General features: G+C 47.2%; 1 protein-coding gene across 1 annotated transcript in view; it reads left to right on the top strand.

The window, feature by feature from the left end:
- The window catches only part of LOC139237909 (complement C3-like), a 179,440-nt gene extending 163,911 nt beyond the window's left edge, over positions 1-15,529 (top strand). The window contains exons 38-41 of the mRNA XM_070867201.1: positions 1,495-1,581; positions 4,065-4,148; positions 12,095-12,230; positions 15,060-15,529. Coding sequence (XP_070723302.1) covers positions 1,495-1,581; positions 4,065-4,148; positions 12,095-12,230; positions 15,060-15,201 — 449 coding nt within the window. The 3' untranslated portion in view covers positions 15,202-15,529. The remainder of the gene's footprint in view (positions 1-1,494; positions 1,582-4,064; positions 4,149-12,094; positions 12,231-15,059) is intronic.
- Positions 15,530-16,622: the final 1,093 nt, after the last annotated feature.

The raw sequence follows: 16,622 nt of genomic DNA, 5'->3' as shown, positions 1-16,622 counted from the left end.
TCCTCGCGTGCGGGCCCAGCCTGTGCTGTACCGATTGCTTTTCTCCATGTACGACTCATCATAGCAGCTACCCTTTGTTCCAAAGGTGTCAGTGGATGCAGATTGGGCACGCCTCCTCCTGTACGAGTTGCCTCCCTTTTGTTGTGGGCCAATTTCTTCAAAGAGTAAAATATAACTTTTTACAGAGTGTGTCAGTCTGCAAGGTGGGACTTACAGATAGCCAGGTTACAATTACGATTAAATTAAAAATGGGAAATATTACTTAGACTAACTACTTGACCAAGGTCGTGCCATTTCTTTTTACACTGACTTCCAGATCTCCTGGTTTTCACCACTGCGCAGTAATCTTCTGCAACTTGGTTCCAGCGTTTCTTCATTTCTTTAGGTGGCACTTTTATGCGACCTCTGTTGCTGGTATCTAGCTCCTGCCATCTCTGCTCAATTACGTTGACTAATATCTCTACTTCCTCATGCAAGAAATTCTTTGTTCTTGGTGGACGTTGATCCATTGCAAAGTTGAATTGGCACTCTTATTTCTCAAAACACACAGTCCTTAATTTGCATGCACCAATGCAGCACCGGTTCTGCAAGTTTAGCAGTGAAAAGCTGAACTCACTGATTTCAGCAGGTGATTTATTCAACAGTGCTGCTAAAAGCACTCCCTCACACACAGAAATATCACAAAAATTAAATTACAAGCCTTTGAAGGGGACCAAGAAACAAATCTTCACTTTTTCTCCAGTCCTTTTAAAAATGGGCGAGTGCCAATGTTTGTTTGATACTGCGCGTGCGCGCATGCTCCAACGCTCACGCGCAGGGTTGCCGGCACCACGAAGGCTCATTTAAATTGGACCCGCCCCCCACTACTTCCAGAATCGGCGCGAGTGTTTGGCTCCGCCCCCCGCTGAGAAGTGCGCGCCGCGCCAAGCAGAGTTAGAGCTCCAAGGAGCCGGAGAATCTCGGAGTTTTTTTTAAGCGCACTTTTAGGCGTGAAGAACAGGCGTCTAGCTCCAAGGTGCGCCGTTTTCGGCGCGGGCCGAAACTTGGGGCCATTATTACCAAGATATTAAAGAATGAAATATGCAAATAGAAAAGGGTGTTGTTTTCTATCACTTCAGTATATCAACAACAACTTTAGCAAGGACTAAAGTAAAAAGTAAGGGAGAGAAAAATCTCTTATAATCAGAAAATAACTAAGAAAAGGACAGGGGGAAGGGAACACTGTAAATCCACCATAGAAGAAAAATAATTATATAAATTTTAAGATGATTTGGGGAAGGAAGAAGAAATGTTCTTGTAACTAATGCAACAACAAGATAAAACTAAAGTATATATTTGTATATGCAATTAGGAGTACTTTCATGTATTACTAATAGCTCATTAAAGCAAAGAGTAAAGGAAGTTTCTACTTTAATTTTAAAGAATTGTCTGAAAAATTTGAATTGGCGCATAGTTATTTCAGAAATCAAATTCTATTTCTTCTTGCATTTGTAGGAAGCTGCATATCAGTTAAACTGCCTGAGCAACGTATCGATTCCAAGGTGCGTGAAGAAAAGTCGTGTAACCCTGGAACTGATTATGGTAAATTCATTATTCAACCTACAGCCTACAAAACTAATCCGTCCTTTTTGACTGATCTCTCAAAGAGCTTGATACGAACCTGGGGTGGAGTACATGTACAGCTTTGAAATGTGTCTTTCAGACTTGACGTATCACACACTAAAAAAGTTTTTTTTTAATCAGTCTGACCTCTGATTTATCCAAGATATCTTATCATTTTATCTGTAATGGTGATTGTTCATAGTATGGATTTATATCAGTTGTATCCAAGAAATTCATTGAAATGTTAGATTAGTATAAACAAAAAGCTACGCGTGTAATTATGATTTGAAATTATCAAAACGAATCTTACTGATTGTTGATAACTTCCCCCTCACAAAAATGTGTTTATTTTCTAGTTTCTTTTCTTCCACCTTCTCTTCAACCCAAGAGAATAGGCAGGTACCCAACTGCCAAGCGTCTGAAAATTCCTCTTTTGATTTATTTTACAGGAGATTTGTGAGAATGGCCTATGTTAACCTCCTTGTTTTTCCTCCTTGTTGGGAAATACTTGACTTTGCATCTGTGCCTATCACAGCAAAGCTGAACTAGGGAGCCCACTATGGGCCCAAGTTTCCACATGATTTGCACCTGATTTTTAGGAGCAACTGGTGGAGAACGGACTATCTTAGAAATCGCAATTCTCCACATTTTTTTTCTGCAGTTCTAGTCAGGTAGAACAGTTCTACTTTGGAACAGAATTTTTTCTTCAAAAGGGGGCGTGTCCGGCCACTGACGCCTGATTTCAAAGTTGCCACAGTGAAAATGTACTCCAAACTAAAGTAGAATGGAGCAAGTGAAGATTTTTGTAGAACTGAAAAAACCTGTTCTACACATTAAAAAATCAGGCGCAGGTTACAAATTAGGTGTCCAGAACGAGGTGGGGGGGAGGGGGGGGGAAGGGAACTCATTAAATTCTACAATAAATCCTTATTTATACTTCTACAAATATTATACAAATAAATCCAACCTGAATAAACATTTATAAGCAAAGAAAAGATTAAATAAACCATCTTCCTACCTGTGTGAAAGTGCTTCAGGCACGGAGAATGCTGCAGTCAGCCTGAGGCGCCCGTTCTTCCCGCGGGGGGGCGGAGGAGGGAGGAGGCGCCCGTTCTTCCCGTGGGGGGGGAGGGGAGAGGAGGCGCCTGTTCTTCCCGCGGGGGGGGGAGGAGGCGCCCGTTCTTCCCGCGGGGGGTGGGGGGAGCGCCCGTTCTTTCCCGCGGGGGGGGGGAGGCGCCCGTTCTTCCCGCGGGGGGGGGGAGGAGGCGCCCGTTCTTCCCGGGGGGGTGGGAGGAGGCGCCCGTTCTTCCCGCGGTGGGAGGAGGAGGCGCCAGTTCTTCCCGCGGGGGTGGGGTGAGGGGAGAGGAGGCGCCCGTTCTTCCCGCGGGGGGGGAGGAGGCGCCAGTTCTTCCCGCGGGGGGGGGGTGAGGGGAGAGGAGGCGCCCGTTCTTTCCCACGGGGGGAAGAGGCGCCCGTTCTTCCCACGGGGGGGTGGGGGAAGGAGACAGTGAGAAGGCTGCAAGTGCTGATGTGCTGATGGCAATGTGCTTTTATTAAAAAAATGTTCAAAAATTAAACAGCTACAAAGAACTACAAAAATGGCCGAGTGCCAATGTTTTCTTCACACTGAGCACGCGCGCACGCTGCAACGCGCACGCGCAGCGTTGCCGGCAGGAAAAAAACTAATTTAAATAGTACCCGCCCCCTCCCACTTACAAAATCGGCGCGAGTGTAGGCTCCGCCCCCCTGGGCGCCGCGCCAGGCAGACAAGGAGCTGCAGGGCGCTCCAGAATCGCGATTTTTTTTTTTTAGGCGCCGTTATAGGCGCGAAAAATGGGCGCCCAGCTCGGAGGGGCGCCCGTTTTTTATCGTGTGGAAACTTGGGCCCTAAGTGAGGAGTGTGCGCACAAGCCTGGATCCTGCTGCTCTGGTACAGCCCAGTATTAGAATGTTATTACAATGTCGCTTCCTCTGTCGCAGTTAGAGTTACCAACCCATCTGGATTGTCTGGGTGTCTCCCATAATTGAGGATTGATTTTCCGGGCACTGCTGTGAGCAACACAGAAGAAAGTTTGCAAAGTTAGCAGCAGAAAAACCGCTCTACCCCTGGGGTGTAGTACATGTACAGCTTTGAAACACGTCTTTCAGACTTGACGTATCACAAATTCTGTGCCACACTAAAAAAGTTTTTAAAAAATCAGACTGACCGTTGATTTCTGCAAAAACGCGCTAACAGCAATCGGCCTCTGACCTGAGGAAACCATAGCAATTACAATTACCCTCTGATTGACCATACCTGGGTTTTCCTACTTAGAGCAGTGGTCTTCAGGGCACACACCTGGTTAGCAGCTAAACATCGTAACTGTGCTCCACACTCTTGAGCAAAGCAACAGCTTGTATGGTGCTAATAATACACGAACAACAATATTTAACATTCTTTTTTAAACTATTTTCTCTTCTAGTATTCAAAGTAAAATTTCTTCACAAGGAAAAGAAAGATAGTTACATATACTACCGAATGAAAATTCTGACTGTGATAAAGCAAGGTGAGTTATTTTCATACTTCTTGAACCCTGCCACTATAAAGAAAGCCCAGTATCAGAAAAATAAATACATTATGCATATCTGGATTGAGCAAAACATTGTTCTTTCTGTATTGTTGCATATTACTCATGAAGCAGGTATATAAGAAGGGAACTTTTAAAGGTTTATAAGATATTAAGTAGAATAGGAAACCCTAATCCTGGACAATATTACTAAACTACAACTGCAGGACATCAACAACATGCATTTATATAGCGCCTTTAACATAGTAAAACATCCCAAAGCGAACGTCCCAAAGCGTTTCATAGGAGCGTTAACGAACAAAATTTGACAGGAGATTCTCTGGCTAAGACTAGATCGATAAGAATGGAACCAGACGAGAGCAATCTCACTTGGCCATTCAATGGAGGAAAGGTGATAGAGAAAGGATAGTGTGGTCAAACGTGTCAAAGACATGTTGAGGAGGATGAAGGAACATAAGAAATAGGAGCAGGAGTCGACCATTTGGCCCATCGAGCCTGCTCCGCCATTCAATAAGATCATGGCTGATCTAATCTTGGCCTCAACTCCACTTCCCTGCCTGCTCCCCATAACCCTTTACTCCCTTATCGCTCAAAAATCTGTCTATCTCCGCCTTAAATATATATATTCAATGACTCAGCCTCCACAGCTCTCTGGGATAGAAACATAGAAAATAGGTGCAGGAGTAGGCCATTCGGCCCTTCGAGCCTGCACCGCCATTCAATGAGATCATGGCTGATCATTCCCTCAGTACCCCTTTTCTGCTTTCTCTCTATACCCCTTGATCCCCTTAGCCTTAAGGGCCATATCTAACTCCCTCTTGAATATATCCAATGAACTGACATCAACAACTCTCCGCGGCAGGGAATTCCATAGGTTAACAACTCTCTGAGTGAAGAAGTTTCTCCTCATCTCAGTCCTAAATGGCCTACCCCTTATCCTAAGACTATGCCTCCTAGTTCTGGACTTCCTCAACATCGGGAACATCCTTCCCACATCTAACCGCATGGATGAACTACAACAATTGTACATTCCTGTCTGGCATAAAAATAAAAAAGGGAAGGTGGCTCAACCGTGGCTATCAAGGGAAATCAGGGATAGTATTAAAGCCAAGGAAGTGGCATACAAATTGGCCAGAAATAGCAGCGAACCTGGGGACTGGGAGAAATTTAGAACTCAGCAGAGGAGGACAAAGGGTTTGATTCGGGCAGGGAAAATGGAGTATGAGAAGAAGCTTGCAGGGAACATTAAGACGGATTGCAAAGGTTTCTATAGATATGTAAAGAGAAAAAGTTTAATAAAGACAAACGTAGGTCCCCTGCAGTCAGAATCAGGGGAAGTCATAACGGGGAACAAAGAAATGGCGGACCAATTGAACAACTACTTTGGTTCGGTATTCACGAAGAAGGACACGAACAACCTTCCGGTTATAAAAGGGGTCGGGAGGTCTAGTAAGGAGGAGGAACTGAGGAAAATCCTTATTAGCCGGGAAATTGTGTTGGGGAAATTGATGGGATTGAAGGCCGATAAATCCCCAGGGCCTGATGGACTGCATCCCAGAGTACTTAAGGAAGTGGCCTTGGAAATAGTGGATGCGTTGACAGTCATTTTCCAACATTCCATTGACTCTGGATCAGTTCCTATGGAGTGGAGGGTAGCCAATGTAACCCCACTTTTTAAAAAAGGAGGGAGAGAGAAAACAGGGAATTATAGACCGGTCAGCCTGACATCGGTAGTGGGTAAAATGATGGAATCAATTATTAAGGATGTCATAGCAGTGCATTTGGAAAGAGGTGACATGATAGGTCCAAGTCAGCATGGATTTGTGAAAGGGAAATCATGCTTGACAAATCTTCTGGAATTTTTTGAGGATGTTTCCAGTAGAGTGGACAAGGGAGAACCAGTTGATGTGGTACATTTGGACTTTCAGAAGGCGTTCGACAAGGTCCCACACAAGAGATTGATGTGCAAAGTTAAAGCACATGGGATTGGGGGTAGTGTACTGACATGGATTGAGAACTGGTTGTCAGACAGGAAGCAAAGAGTAGGAGTAAATGGGTACTTTTCAGAATGGCAGGCAGTGACTAGTGGGGAACCGCAAGGTTCTGTGCTGGGGCCCCAGCTGTTTACACTGTACAGTAATGATTTAGATGAGGGGATTAAATGTAGTATCTCCAAATTTGCGGATGACACTAAGTTGGGTGGCAGTGTGAGCTGCGAGGAGGATGCTGTGAGGCTGCAGAGCGACTTGGATAGGTTAGGTGAGTGGGCAAATGCATGGCAGATGAAGTATAATGTGGATAAATGTGAGGTTATCCACTTTGGTGGTAAAAACAGAGAGACAGACTATTATCTGAATGGTGACAGATTAGGAAAAGGGGAGGTGCAAAGAGACCTGGGTGTCATGGTACATCAGTCATTGAAGGTTGGCATGCAGGTGCAGCAGGCGGTTAAGAAAGCAAATGGCATGTTGGCCTTCATAGCAAGGGATTTGAGTACAGGGGCAGGGAGGTGTTGCTACAGTTGTACAGGGCATTGGTGAGGCCACACCTGGAGTATTGTGTACAGTTTTGGTCTCCTAACCTGAGGAAGGACATTCTTGCTATTGAGGGAGTGCAGCGAAGGTTCACCAGACTGATTCCCGGGATGGCGGGACTGACGTATCAAGAAAGACTGGATCAACTGGGCTTGTATTCACTGGAGTTCAGAAGAATGAGAGGGGACCTCATAGAAACATTTAAAATTCTGACGGGGTTAGACAGGTTAGATGCAGGAAGAATGTTCCCAATGTTGGGGAAGTCCAGAACCAGAGGTCACAGTCTAAGGATAAGGGGTGAGCCATTTAGGACCGAGATGCGGAGGAACTTCTTCACCCAGAGAGTGGTGAACCTGTGGAATTCTCTACCACAGAAAGTTGTTGAGGCCAATTCACTAAATATATTCAAAAAGGAGTTAGATGAGGTCCTTACTACTAGGGGGATCAAGGGGTATGGCGAGAAAGCAGGAATGGGGTACTGAAGTTGAATGTTCAGCCATGAACTCATTGAATGGCGGTGCAGGCTAGAAGGGCCGAATGGCCTACTCCTGCACCTATTTTCTATGTTTCTATGTAACCTGTCCAGTCCCGTCAGAATCTTATACGTTTCTATGAGATCCCCTCTCATCCTTCTGAACTCCAGTGAATAAAGGCCCAATTGATCCAGTCTCTCTTCATATGACAGTCCGGCCACCCCTGGAATCAGTCTGGTAAACCTTCGCTGCACTCCCTCAATAGCAAGAATGTCCTTCCTCAGATTAGGAGACCAAAAATGAACACAATATTCCAGGTGAGGCCTCACTAAGGCCCTGTACAACTGCAGTAAGACCTCCCTGTTCCTATATTCAAATCCCCTAGCTATGAAGGCCAACATACCATTTGCCTTCTTCAATGCCTGCTGTACCTGCATGCCCACTTTCAGTGACTGATGAACCATGACACCCAGGTCTCGTTGCACCTCCCCTTTTCCTAATCTGCTGCCATTCAGATAATATTCTGCCTTCGTGTTTTTGCCCCCAAAATGGATAACCTCACATTTATCCACATTATACTGCATCAGCCGTGCATTTACACACTCACCTAACCTGTCCAAGTCACCCTACAGCCTCTTAACATCCTCCTCACAGCTCACACCGCCACCCAGTTTAGTGTCATCCGCAAACTGGAGAATTCCAAAGATTCACGACGCTCAGAGAGAAGAAATTCCTCCTCATCTCAGTTTTAAATGGGCGACCCCTTATTCTGAAACTTTGCCCCCTAGTTCTAGATTCCCCCACGAGAGGGGAAACATCCTCTTCGCATCTACCCTGTCAAGCCCCCTCAGAATCTTATATGCTTCAATAAGATCACATTATTAAGGGATCGGCCATTTAGGACTGAGATGAGGAGAAATTTCTTTACTCAAAGGGTTGTGAATTTGGAATTTTCTTCCCCAGAGAGCTGTGGATGCTCTGTTGTTGAGTATATTCAAGAGAGAGGTCAATAAATTGGGAACAAAGAGGATTAAAGGATATTGGGATAATGCGGGAAGGCGGAGTTGAGGTAGAAGATCAGCCATGATCTTGTTGAATGGCGGAGCAGGCTTGAAGGGCCAAATAGCCTACACCTGCTTCTAATTCTTAAGTTCTTATGTCAGAGAAATAACCCAAAAGCATCATTATAGAGATAGGTTATAAGGAAGCTTTTGAAGGTAAGAAGAGCAGCAAAATATGGAGACAGTTCCAGAGTGTAGGATCTAGGTAGTTGGTCCAGGAAATACGCTTTATGTCAGAGGAGTTTACACCTTCCCAGGGTACTATTTCTTAACACCCTATAATAATTGGAAACACAATTCCTTCCATGTTGCTAAAGTATAATTTGCATGTAGGACACCTCTTATCCAGGGTGGCTAGACTCTGTTACTTCCAAAGTAGCTTTTGGGACCATCTCGGGCAAGTGGTCAATGCTCTCATGTATTTTGGGGCCTTTGTAAGTCCCATATAGAAGCTGCGCCTGCAGGCATAGGCGCTATTTAGCCTATCAAGAGGTGGACTGGGCAGAATTTCCCAGGAAAGTCAGAAACTCCCCCAGGCATATATTCCCTTGATGAGACCTAAGAGTGGGTGGGGGTTTGGTTACAGAAGATCCGCCCAAGGTCCACTAACCATAATTTCCTGGCCTCATCTGAATGAGGAGGAATTCTGCCAGAACAAGATTCCACTCTATTTTCCAGTGCTGCCTCAGAGATGCATTTGGAACTAGATCTAAATTTCGAACCCTGGATATTTGGTATGGTTTCTTTTTCCATTATGCAAATATGGCAGTACAGGTTAAACCTTCCTTATCCGGCACCCTCGGGACCTGGCCTGTGCTGAATAAGGGATTTTACTGGATGAGGGGAGGTTGGAGGGATGGGGGGCAGAGGCAGCCTGAGGTCGCGGATGGGGGGAGGAGGTTGGCGCCCCGGGCGGGTCCGAAGTGTCAGCGGGCCGCGAAGGAAGTCTCACAGGGCCCTCGGCGGGCCAAGTGTCGGAGTGGGCTGGGTGTCGGAGCGCCCCAGCGTGCCAGGTGTCAGTGCAGCCCCAGCGGGTCGGGTGTCGGAGCGGGCCCAGTGTCGAGTGGCCCCCAGCGGGCCCAGTGTCGGTGGGCCCCAGCGGGCCCAGTGTTGGAGCGGGCCCAGTGTTGGTGGGCCCCAGCGGGCCCAGTGTCGGAGTGGGCCCCATCGGGCCCAGTGTCGGAGCGGGCCCAGTGTCGGTGGGCCCCAGCGGGCCGGGTGTCGGAATGAGCACCAGCGGGCCCAGTGTTGGTGGGCCCCAGCGGGCCGGGTGTCGGAGAGGCCCCAGCGGGCCCAGTGTCGGAGAGGCCCCAGCGGGCCCAGTGTCGGAGAGGCCCCAGCGGGCCCAGTTTCGGAGAGGCCCCAGCGGGCCCAGTGTCGGAGAGACCCCAGCGGGCCCAGTGTCGGAGAGGCCCCAGCGGGCCCAGTGTCGGAGAGGCCCCAGCGGGCCCAGTGTCGGAGAGGCCCCAGCGGGCCCAGTGTCGGATAGGCCCCAGCGGGCCCAGTGTCGGAGCGGCCCCAACGGGGCCCAGTGTTGGTGCAGCCCCAGCGGGCCGGGTGTCGGAGCGGCCCCAGCGGGCCGGGTGTCGGAGCGGCCCCAGCGGGCCGGGTGTCGGAGCGGCCCCAGCGGGCCGGGTGTCGGAGCGGCCCCAGCAGGCCCGGGTGTCAGAGCGGCCCCAGCGGCCCCAGTGTCGGAGCAGGCCCAGTGTCGGAGCGGCCCCAGCGGGCCCAGTGTCGGAGCGGCCCCAGCGGGCCCAGTGTCGGAGCGGCCCCAGCGGGCCCAGTGTCGGAGAGGCCCCAGCGGGCCCAGTGTCGGAGCGGGCCCAGTGTCGGAGCGGCCCCAGCGGGCCCAGTGTCGGAGCGGCCCCAGCGGGCCCAGTGTCGGAGAGGCCCCAGCGGGCCCAGTGTCGGAGCGGGCCCAGTGTCGGAGCGGGCCCCAGCGGGCCCAGTGTCGGAGCGGGCCCAGTGTCGGAGCGGGCCCAGTGTCGGGGTGGAGGTCGGCCACGTTCTGCGCATGTGCCCCCTGCCGCCGGAATCATGCTGGATGAGGTATGGTGCCGGATAAGGGAGGTCCAAGCTGCATTGTCCAACAGAGAATTTCTGGCATGGCTCCAGCAACACCACTTTAACCATATGCACTCCACAATACAAGTAAACGCCTTCGCGTACATATTTATTTCAACATCTACACTATTCGGTAACAAAGTGTAAGGGGTTTTCACAGGGTTGTTGTGCCTTGGGTGTTTCTCTCTGGGCTTCTGCCCTCACAGCTTATGCCTGGCCTGTGAGGTACCCTGAGTGCTGCAAGAGCACCCCTGGAGAGACTGTGTCCACAGCTTATGAAGGGGGTTTTGAGACTCGTGCGTCCCCACAGCTTATGCCTAGCCTGTGAGGCACCTGTGAGTGTCAAACACTCCTAACCCCTTCTTCCCTAGCCTGTGACACACAGTTGAGCGTTTTCGAGGCGCTCCTAGCTTCCCTTACACTGTTCTGACATAAGACTCACGATCAGGAGATGTAATACAATAGAACTGAGACAAGGTGATTCCAAGAGGAACTTTAGGCTTCCAATTTATTTGACAAGGTGTAACTCAACAAACAGCAATACACCAACAAAACAATCCCCCTAAATCCCACTAAAACGGACCCAACGAAAATCTTTACACCAGTTTAGCAGTACAATGCCCAACCTCCCACCTTTCCTGGCCTAACTGAGTTGGGAGTTCTGGGGACCAGAGGTTATACTCACTACTGTGCCTTCCGCAGTCTGGTGGTTTGTTTCTTCTATCTTCGGTGTCTTCGGACACTGGTTTTCCTTCAGTGTCGAGAGGCTTGCTGGTTGTGGTTGTTGGATGACGAGGGCAGGGAAAATCATCACTTCTTTTTCACTACGTCAGAAACCCCTTTTTTATAGCCAGATTATCCAGTCCGCCTCTCCTGCTGAAGCCAATTCTTCTCATTGGTGGATCTTTTTGCTTTTGAAAAATGCAGCAGTTTTAGGTTGGGGTTTTTTCTCCACTGATGTTAACCTACTCAAGGTTTGAGTGGGTGTTGATTGCATTGGCCTCCTGTAGCCATTGTGCTAGTCTGGCCTGAGCCAGATATTTCTATGCCTGATGAAAAAGGTGTTGGAATATGTATGTGGCATTGTTTAAATGCTAATGTTTTCAAGGGGCAAGTTTCGAGGGTATACAGTTCCCAGACAATTTGATTAGTTCCAATGTCCAAACTGGCCCTTTTGATATTGGCCCCACCCCTTTTCTTGCAGACCCAACATACATCTTTTAAAAATCCGAAATTCGATTAAAGTTCGTAGTTTCTTCCATGTGCACTTTAGGATTTCAAACTTTCTGGTAGATAGTTCCAAATTAAATTCCCTTTCCTATGAGTCCAAACACTGGGGGGGTGTCTCCATGAATGCACCCCCTTTTACCCCCTGCAGGCCTCGTCTGCCCTTTTAAAATTCATTTGTGTCCCAAAGTTTTCCTTCCATCGGTTTCAATTCACAGCCCAGACTGATCCCACAGCCCTTTTCCTTCTGGGTAAAATGAGAGGGTTTTCGTCCTCCCCTACACAAAGGAAGTAAAGCACTCTCAACAATCAAAAACACTCGCACACTCTGCTTTTCGTTTTACCATTTTATCAACAAATGCACAGAGGTTAAAGCACACATGCATACTTTTTGAGATCACATGCCCAACTGCAGTGCCTGTTACTGAGTTTTTATTTTAATTAGAAATGTAATTAGCTGAATGTGGATTACCAATTAGCCACATCTAGCTAGCTAGTGGTTAACATTGGACAATATTGAACTATCAGAATAAGCTTCCACTTGACGCGGAGGATTTTGTTTTTAGGAACTGATGCAGTTAATAACGATGAAGAAAGACAACTAATCACTCATGCCAACTGTGAAGATATATTTAATGTGGTCGTGGATAAAGATTATCTAATAATGGGGCAGCGATCAGATTTGTGGTCTGATAATGAAAGGTAAGCTGTAAATTCGGAACTGATTTTACACTTATAGTTTCCTACATTCTCACAAATTAACATTTTATGAGTACAGTGGAAAATAAAGCTTAGAAAATGAAACAGTTCTAGCCTCATGATATCGTATTGTAAAGAAACCATCTGTCTTAATTCTTGCTGAGAGATGGAACGTAGGGTGCACTCTTCGGACAACAATTTAGAACTAGTTAACTCGTTCAGGTCACTCACACTTGGCCTTGGGTGGGCAGATTCCTATCAGGTTAACAATTTTCACCTTCCTCTGTAGCAACTTCCTCTGTCCCAACTTTTTTTGTTCAAGGGGCAGTTGTCACACTCGTTACAGACGTTAGGAACCCTTTTATTTAACAGTGTAACTATTTGTACTGCATTCAATTGACAGACATGTGTCTGTACAAGCCCCCTCCCCCACCTCATGCGACGTCCGTACAAGCCCTGCCCCCCCCATGCCATGTCTGTCCAGCTCCGCCCTCCCTCCACGTGGTGCCGAGAAGCAGGACCTGAGGCCCGAGCCTGCCGACCTAATCTCTCTCTCCCCACCCCCAGTCTCTCGATACCCCACCCCCAGTCTCTCTCTCTCCCCCTCCCCAGTCTCTCTCTCACCCCCCCCAGTCTCTCATTCGCGCCCCCCACCAGTCTCTCTCCTCTTCCCCCCCCCAGTCTCTCTCTCACCCCCCCCAGTCTCTCTCACCCCTCCCCAGTCTCTCTCCTCTCCCCCCCCAGTTTCTCTCCTCTTCCCCCCCCCCAGTTTCTCTCCTCTCCCCCCCCACAGTCTCTCTCCTCTCCCCCCCAATCTCTCCCCTCTTCCCCCCCCCCCAGTCTCTCTCCCCTCTTCCCCCCCCCCAGTCTCTCTCCCGCCCCCCCCGTCTCTCTCCTCTCCCCCCCCCCCAGTCTCTCTCCTCTCCCCCCCCCCAAGTCTCTCTCTCCCAACCGCCCCAGTCTCTCTCCTGCCCCCCCAGTCTCTCTCCTCTCTCCCCCCACTAGTCTCTCTCTCTCCCTCCCCAATCTCTCTCTCTCCCCCATCCCCCCATCACCCCCCTGCCCAAGCTCGCTCTCTTGCCTTCTGCCGGTTGCTCTCTTCATTCAAACTGCCGCTCGAACTGGTCCTGGCCGATGGATTGCAGGCAACGTGTGGAGCTGGTTCCAGCCAGTGTTGTTTGTCTGAGCAGAGGCTGAGGAAAGAGAGGCTGGGGGGGGGGCGGGGAGTGGGGAGGGGAGTGGGGAGAACAGAGAGAGCCCTTGGGGGGAGAGAAACTGGGGGAAGAGTGAGAGAGGCTCGGGGGGGAGAGAGAGAGAGGCTGGGGTGGGGGGTGGTGGGAGAGACACGGGGGGGGGGGATCGGGGGGAGCGAGGGAATTCACGTTCTTCCAACCCCCTACAAGGGACATCGTTGGAGTGGATGATATCCAGAAGTCACGACATTGTCACTATTCACTTCACACCCAATAAACCTGTTAACAATCTGTACACAATGCTCCACCTACGGTGGGGAGGCAGGGGGAGGGTGCACTTGCGCTGGAGTAAGGCACATTGGCTGGGGGAGGCATGCACTTGGACTGGAGTAAGGCACATTGGCTGGGGAGGGATGCACTTGGACTGGGGTAAGCCACTTTGGCTGACCTTTGTTATTTTTTGGGAAACTCTGTCCTATGTCGCTTCAGGAAGTCAAAGTGGATCGAGTTACAATTTGCAAAGTCAGTGAGACTTTGGGATGGGCGGTTCCAGTTACACATTCCTGTGAAACTTCAGGATGTGGCTTATTCTCCAAGTGGACCAATCATAGACAAAGGGTGGAAGATGGTAGCCATTTTTGCAGTACAAATAAGTGCAACCTTTATTTAAATGGGGGAGAAAGTTATGTAAATAGATTATTAGAATGACAAAACAACTTGCATTTATACAGCGCCTTTCATGACCTTAGCATGTCCCAAAGTGCTTTACAGCCAATGAAATATTTTTGAAGTGTAGTCATTGTTGTAATGTAGGAAAAGTGGCAGCCAATTTGCGCACAGGAAGCTCTCACACACAGCAGTATGATAATGACAAAATAATCTGTTTTTGTTATGTTGGTTGAAGTATTAATTATTGTATTGTATAATAATTTGAGATTATGGAAAATCATACTCCTATTTTTCAATCTTCAATCCCATAATAACCTAAACTATTGCAAATGCATTATGATTTTTGGAAATGTGAAGTAGAATAGTTACATAGAATGACATGACAAGTACAGCACAGAAACGGGTCAGTCGGCCAAACTGGTCTTTGTCAGTATTTATGCTCCACATGAGCCTCCTTTCATCTCTCTTCATCTAATCTCATCGACATATCCTTCTATTCTTTTCTCCCTATGTGTTTATCTAGCTTCCCCCTTTGATGCTATTTGCCTCAAGTATGCCTTGTGGTAGTGAGTTCCACATTCTCACCACTCCCTGTTTAAAGAAGTTTCCCCTGAATTCCTTATTGGATTTACATCTTCTCTACCATCTACCCTATCAAACCCTTCATGATCTTAAAGACCTCTATAACTGGTCAGTCCCAGACTATTCAATCTTTCTTGATTGGTATAACCTCTCATTTCTGGTATCATTCTTATAAATCTCCTTTGCACCTTCTCCAATGCCTCTAAATCCTTTTTATAATCTGGAGACAATGAGTTTAATATCACATTTCAATAAATCATTTACTAATATTAGAAATAGTCACTAGCTATCACAAGTTCTTGTTAATTTAGAAAATATTGAGAAAGTATTCATTATTAGTGTCCTTGTGAGTTTTCCTCCTCATAATCATTGGGTCACTCAATTTCAGAATTCGCTATCTGATTGGAGAAGATACCTGGATGGAATTGTGGCCAAGTCAAGCCGAGTGCCAACAACCAGCTTACAGGTCACTCTGTCGGCGCTTACATGATTTTTTCCAAAAATTACATCTTCATGGCTGTGACGCTTAATGATTTTACAGCTTGAAGAAAGTTGGTAACAAACATTATTTTCATCTAGTAAATAAAAATAAATAAAGCTTTATAATCAAATATAAAATGATGTCGAAACTAATTGTTTTTTTAGCGGTGCAAATTTTTGCAGGTATAATATGCAGCAACATTGCATTCAGTGAAACCTGGTTTAAAGATCGCTTCTATATTGTAACATCTGATGTCAGTCCTAAGAAGAGGCTAATGACTAGATCACCTGTCTATAAAGGACACAGAAAGTGAGTCCCAAAGATAGTTTTGAGATGTGTTTCTCTGATCAATAATTGCAGCATTGATATGGTTATATTTCTTGTACAGTATTTACTTTACTTCATCATTATGCTGATGTTCTGCATTGCAGTGTGATTATTGTCAATAAAAAGATGTTGAAAACTGTTTTATCTCACTGAAATTCAACGTAGTCAAGTAGCTCCATGCAGATTGACAACTATTTTTCTGACACCTCTTTGTTTATCAGTGCACAAACTCCTTGTACTCTCTTGCGTTTACCAGACATATTTCCTATACTTCTCCATATTTTAGCTGATTTTTCCCCTTTATTATTGTGTAAATACAAGTGAGGGCATACCAAGAAAAAATTATAATTATTCCCTGGTTGTATTAGTGTATTCTCATCTGCACACACAGGAAAAAGTGTACAAGAATATACATGTTAAATTTGTACAAAACATTTTCAAGGTTCATTTAAATATTCATTACAAGCTGCCTCCACATTTGGGGTACTGGCAGGCAGCTTGTTGATGGAAGGGTAAGAAACTTGGAAAATCATCTCTCAGCAGCATTTTCTGACTGAGGATTGGCGTGGAGTGGGGGCGAGGGGAACGATCCTGTGGGAGATACCACAGAAGATTGGGCATCAAGTGGCTCAGTTTTTGTGGGGCCAAGAGGAGCATAAAAATTGCTATATATAAAAAGAAAACAGACCTGCCCTATTCTTGGAGATGCTTCCAGCAGTCCCTTGGAGGACCATTGATTCAACCACTCTTTGTCCAATACCACTGGGCAACGCCCTTACTCCACCCATTGTTACTTCCAAATTACATTAGGGTCATAGGGCTAGAACCTCCACGTTTTTTGCATGTTTAACGCCCATTTTACCGCTGAAATGACGCATAACGCCCATATATTGCACATTCTGGCACAAAATGAAAACTGACGAGCGTTATTTTCCCAATGGGCTTAACGCCAAGAAAAAATATCACCGCCCGCCTACTTTTTTGGGTGGAATCAGCAGTATGGGCGAATTCAACGGCCATAATATCGCCCAGTGTTGCTTTCCACACGGAATTAACGCCGAGATTCAATATTAACGACAGCCCACTGTTTTTTGTCGTAAAGAGCATATTTACCCAAACTAGCGCCCACCTTCAATTTCACCA

This window comes from Pristiophorus japonicus, chromosome 24 (assembly GCF_044704955.1).
Source record: "Pristiophorus japonicus isolate sPriJap1 chromosome 24, sPriJap1.hap1, whole genome shotgun sequence".
NCBI lineage: Eukaryota > Metazoa > Chordata > Chondrichthyes > Pristiophoridae > Pristiophorus > Pristiophorus japonicus.
The sequence above is the reverse complement of the archived record's forward strand: the minus strand, read 5'-3'. Positions and strand labels throughout refer to the sequence as shown.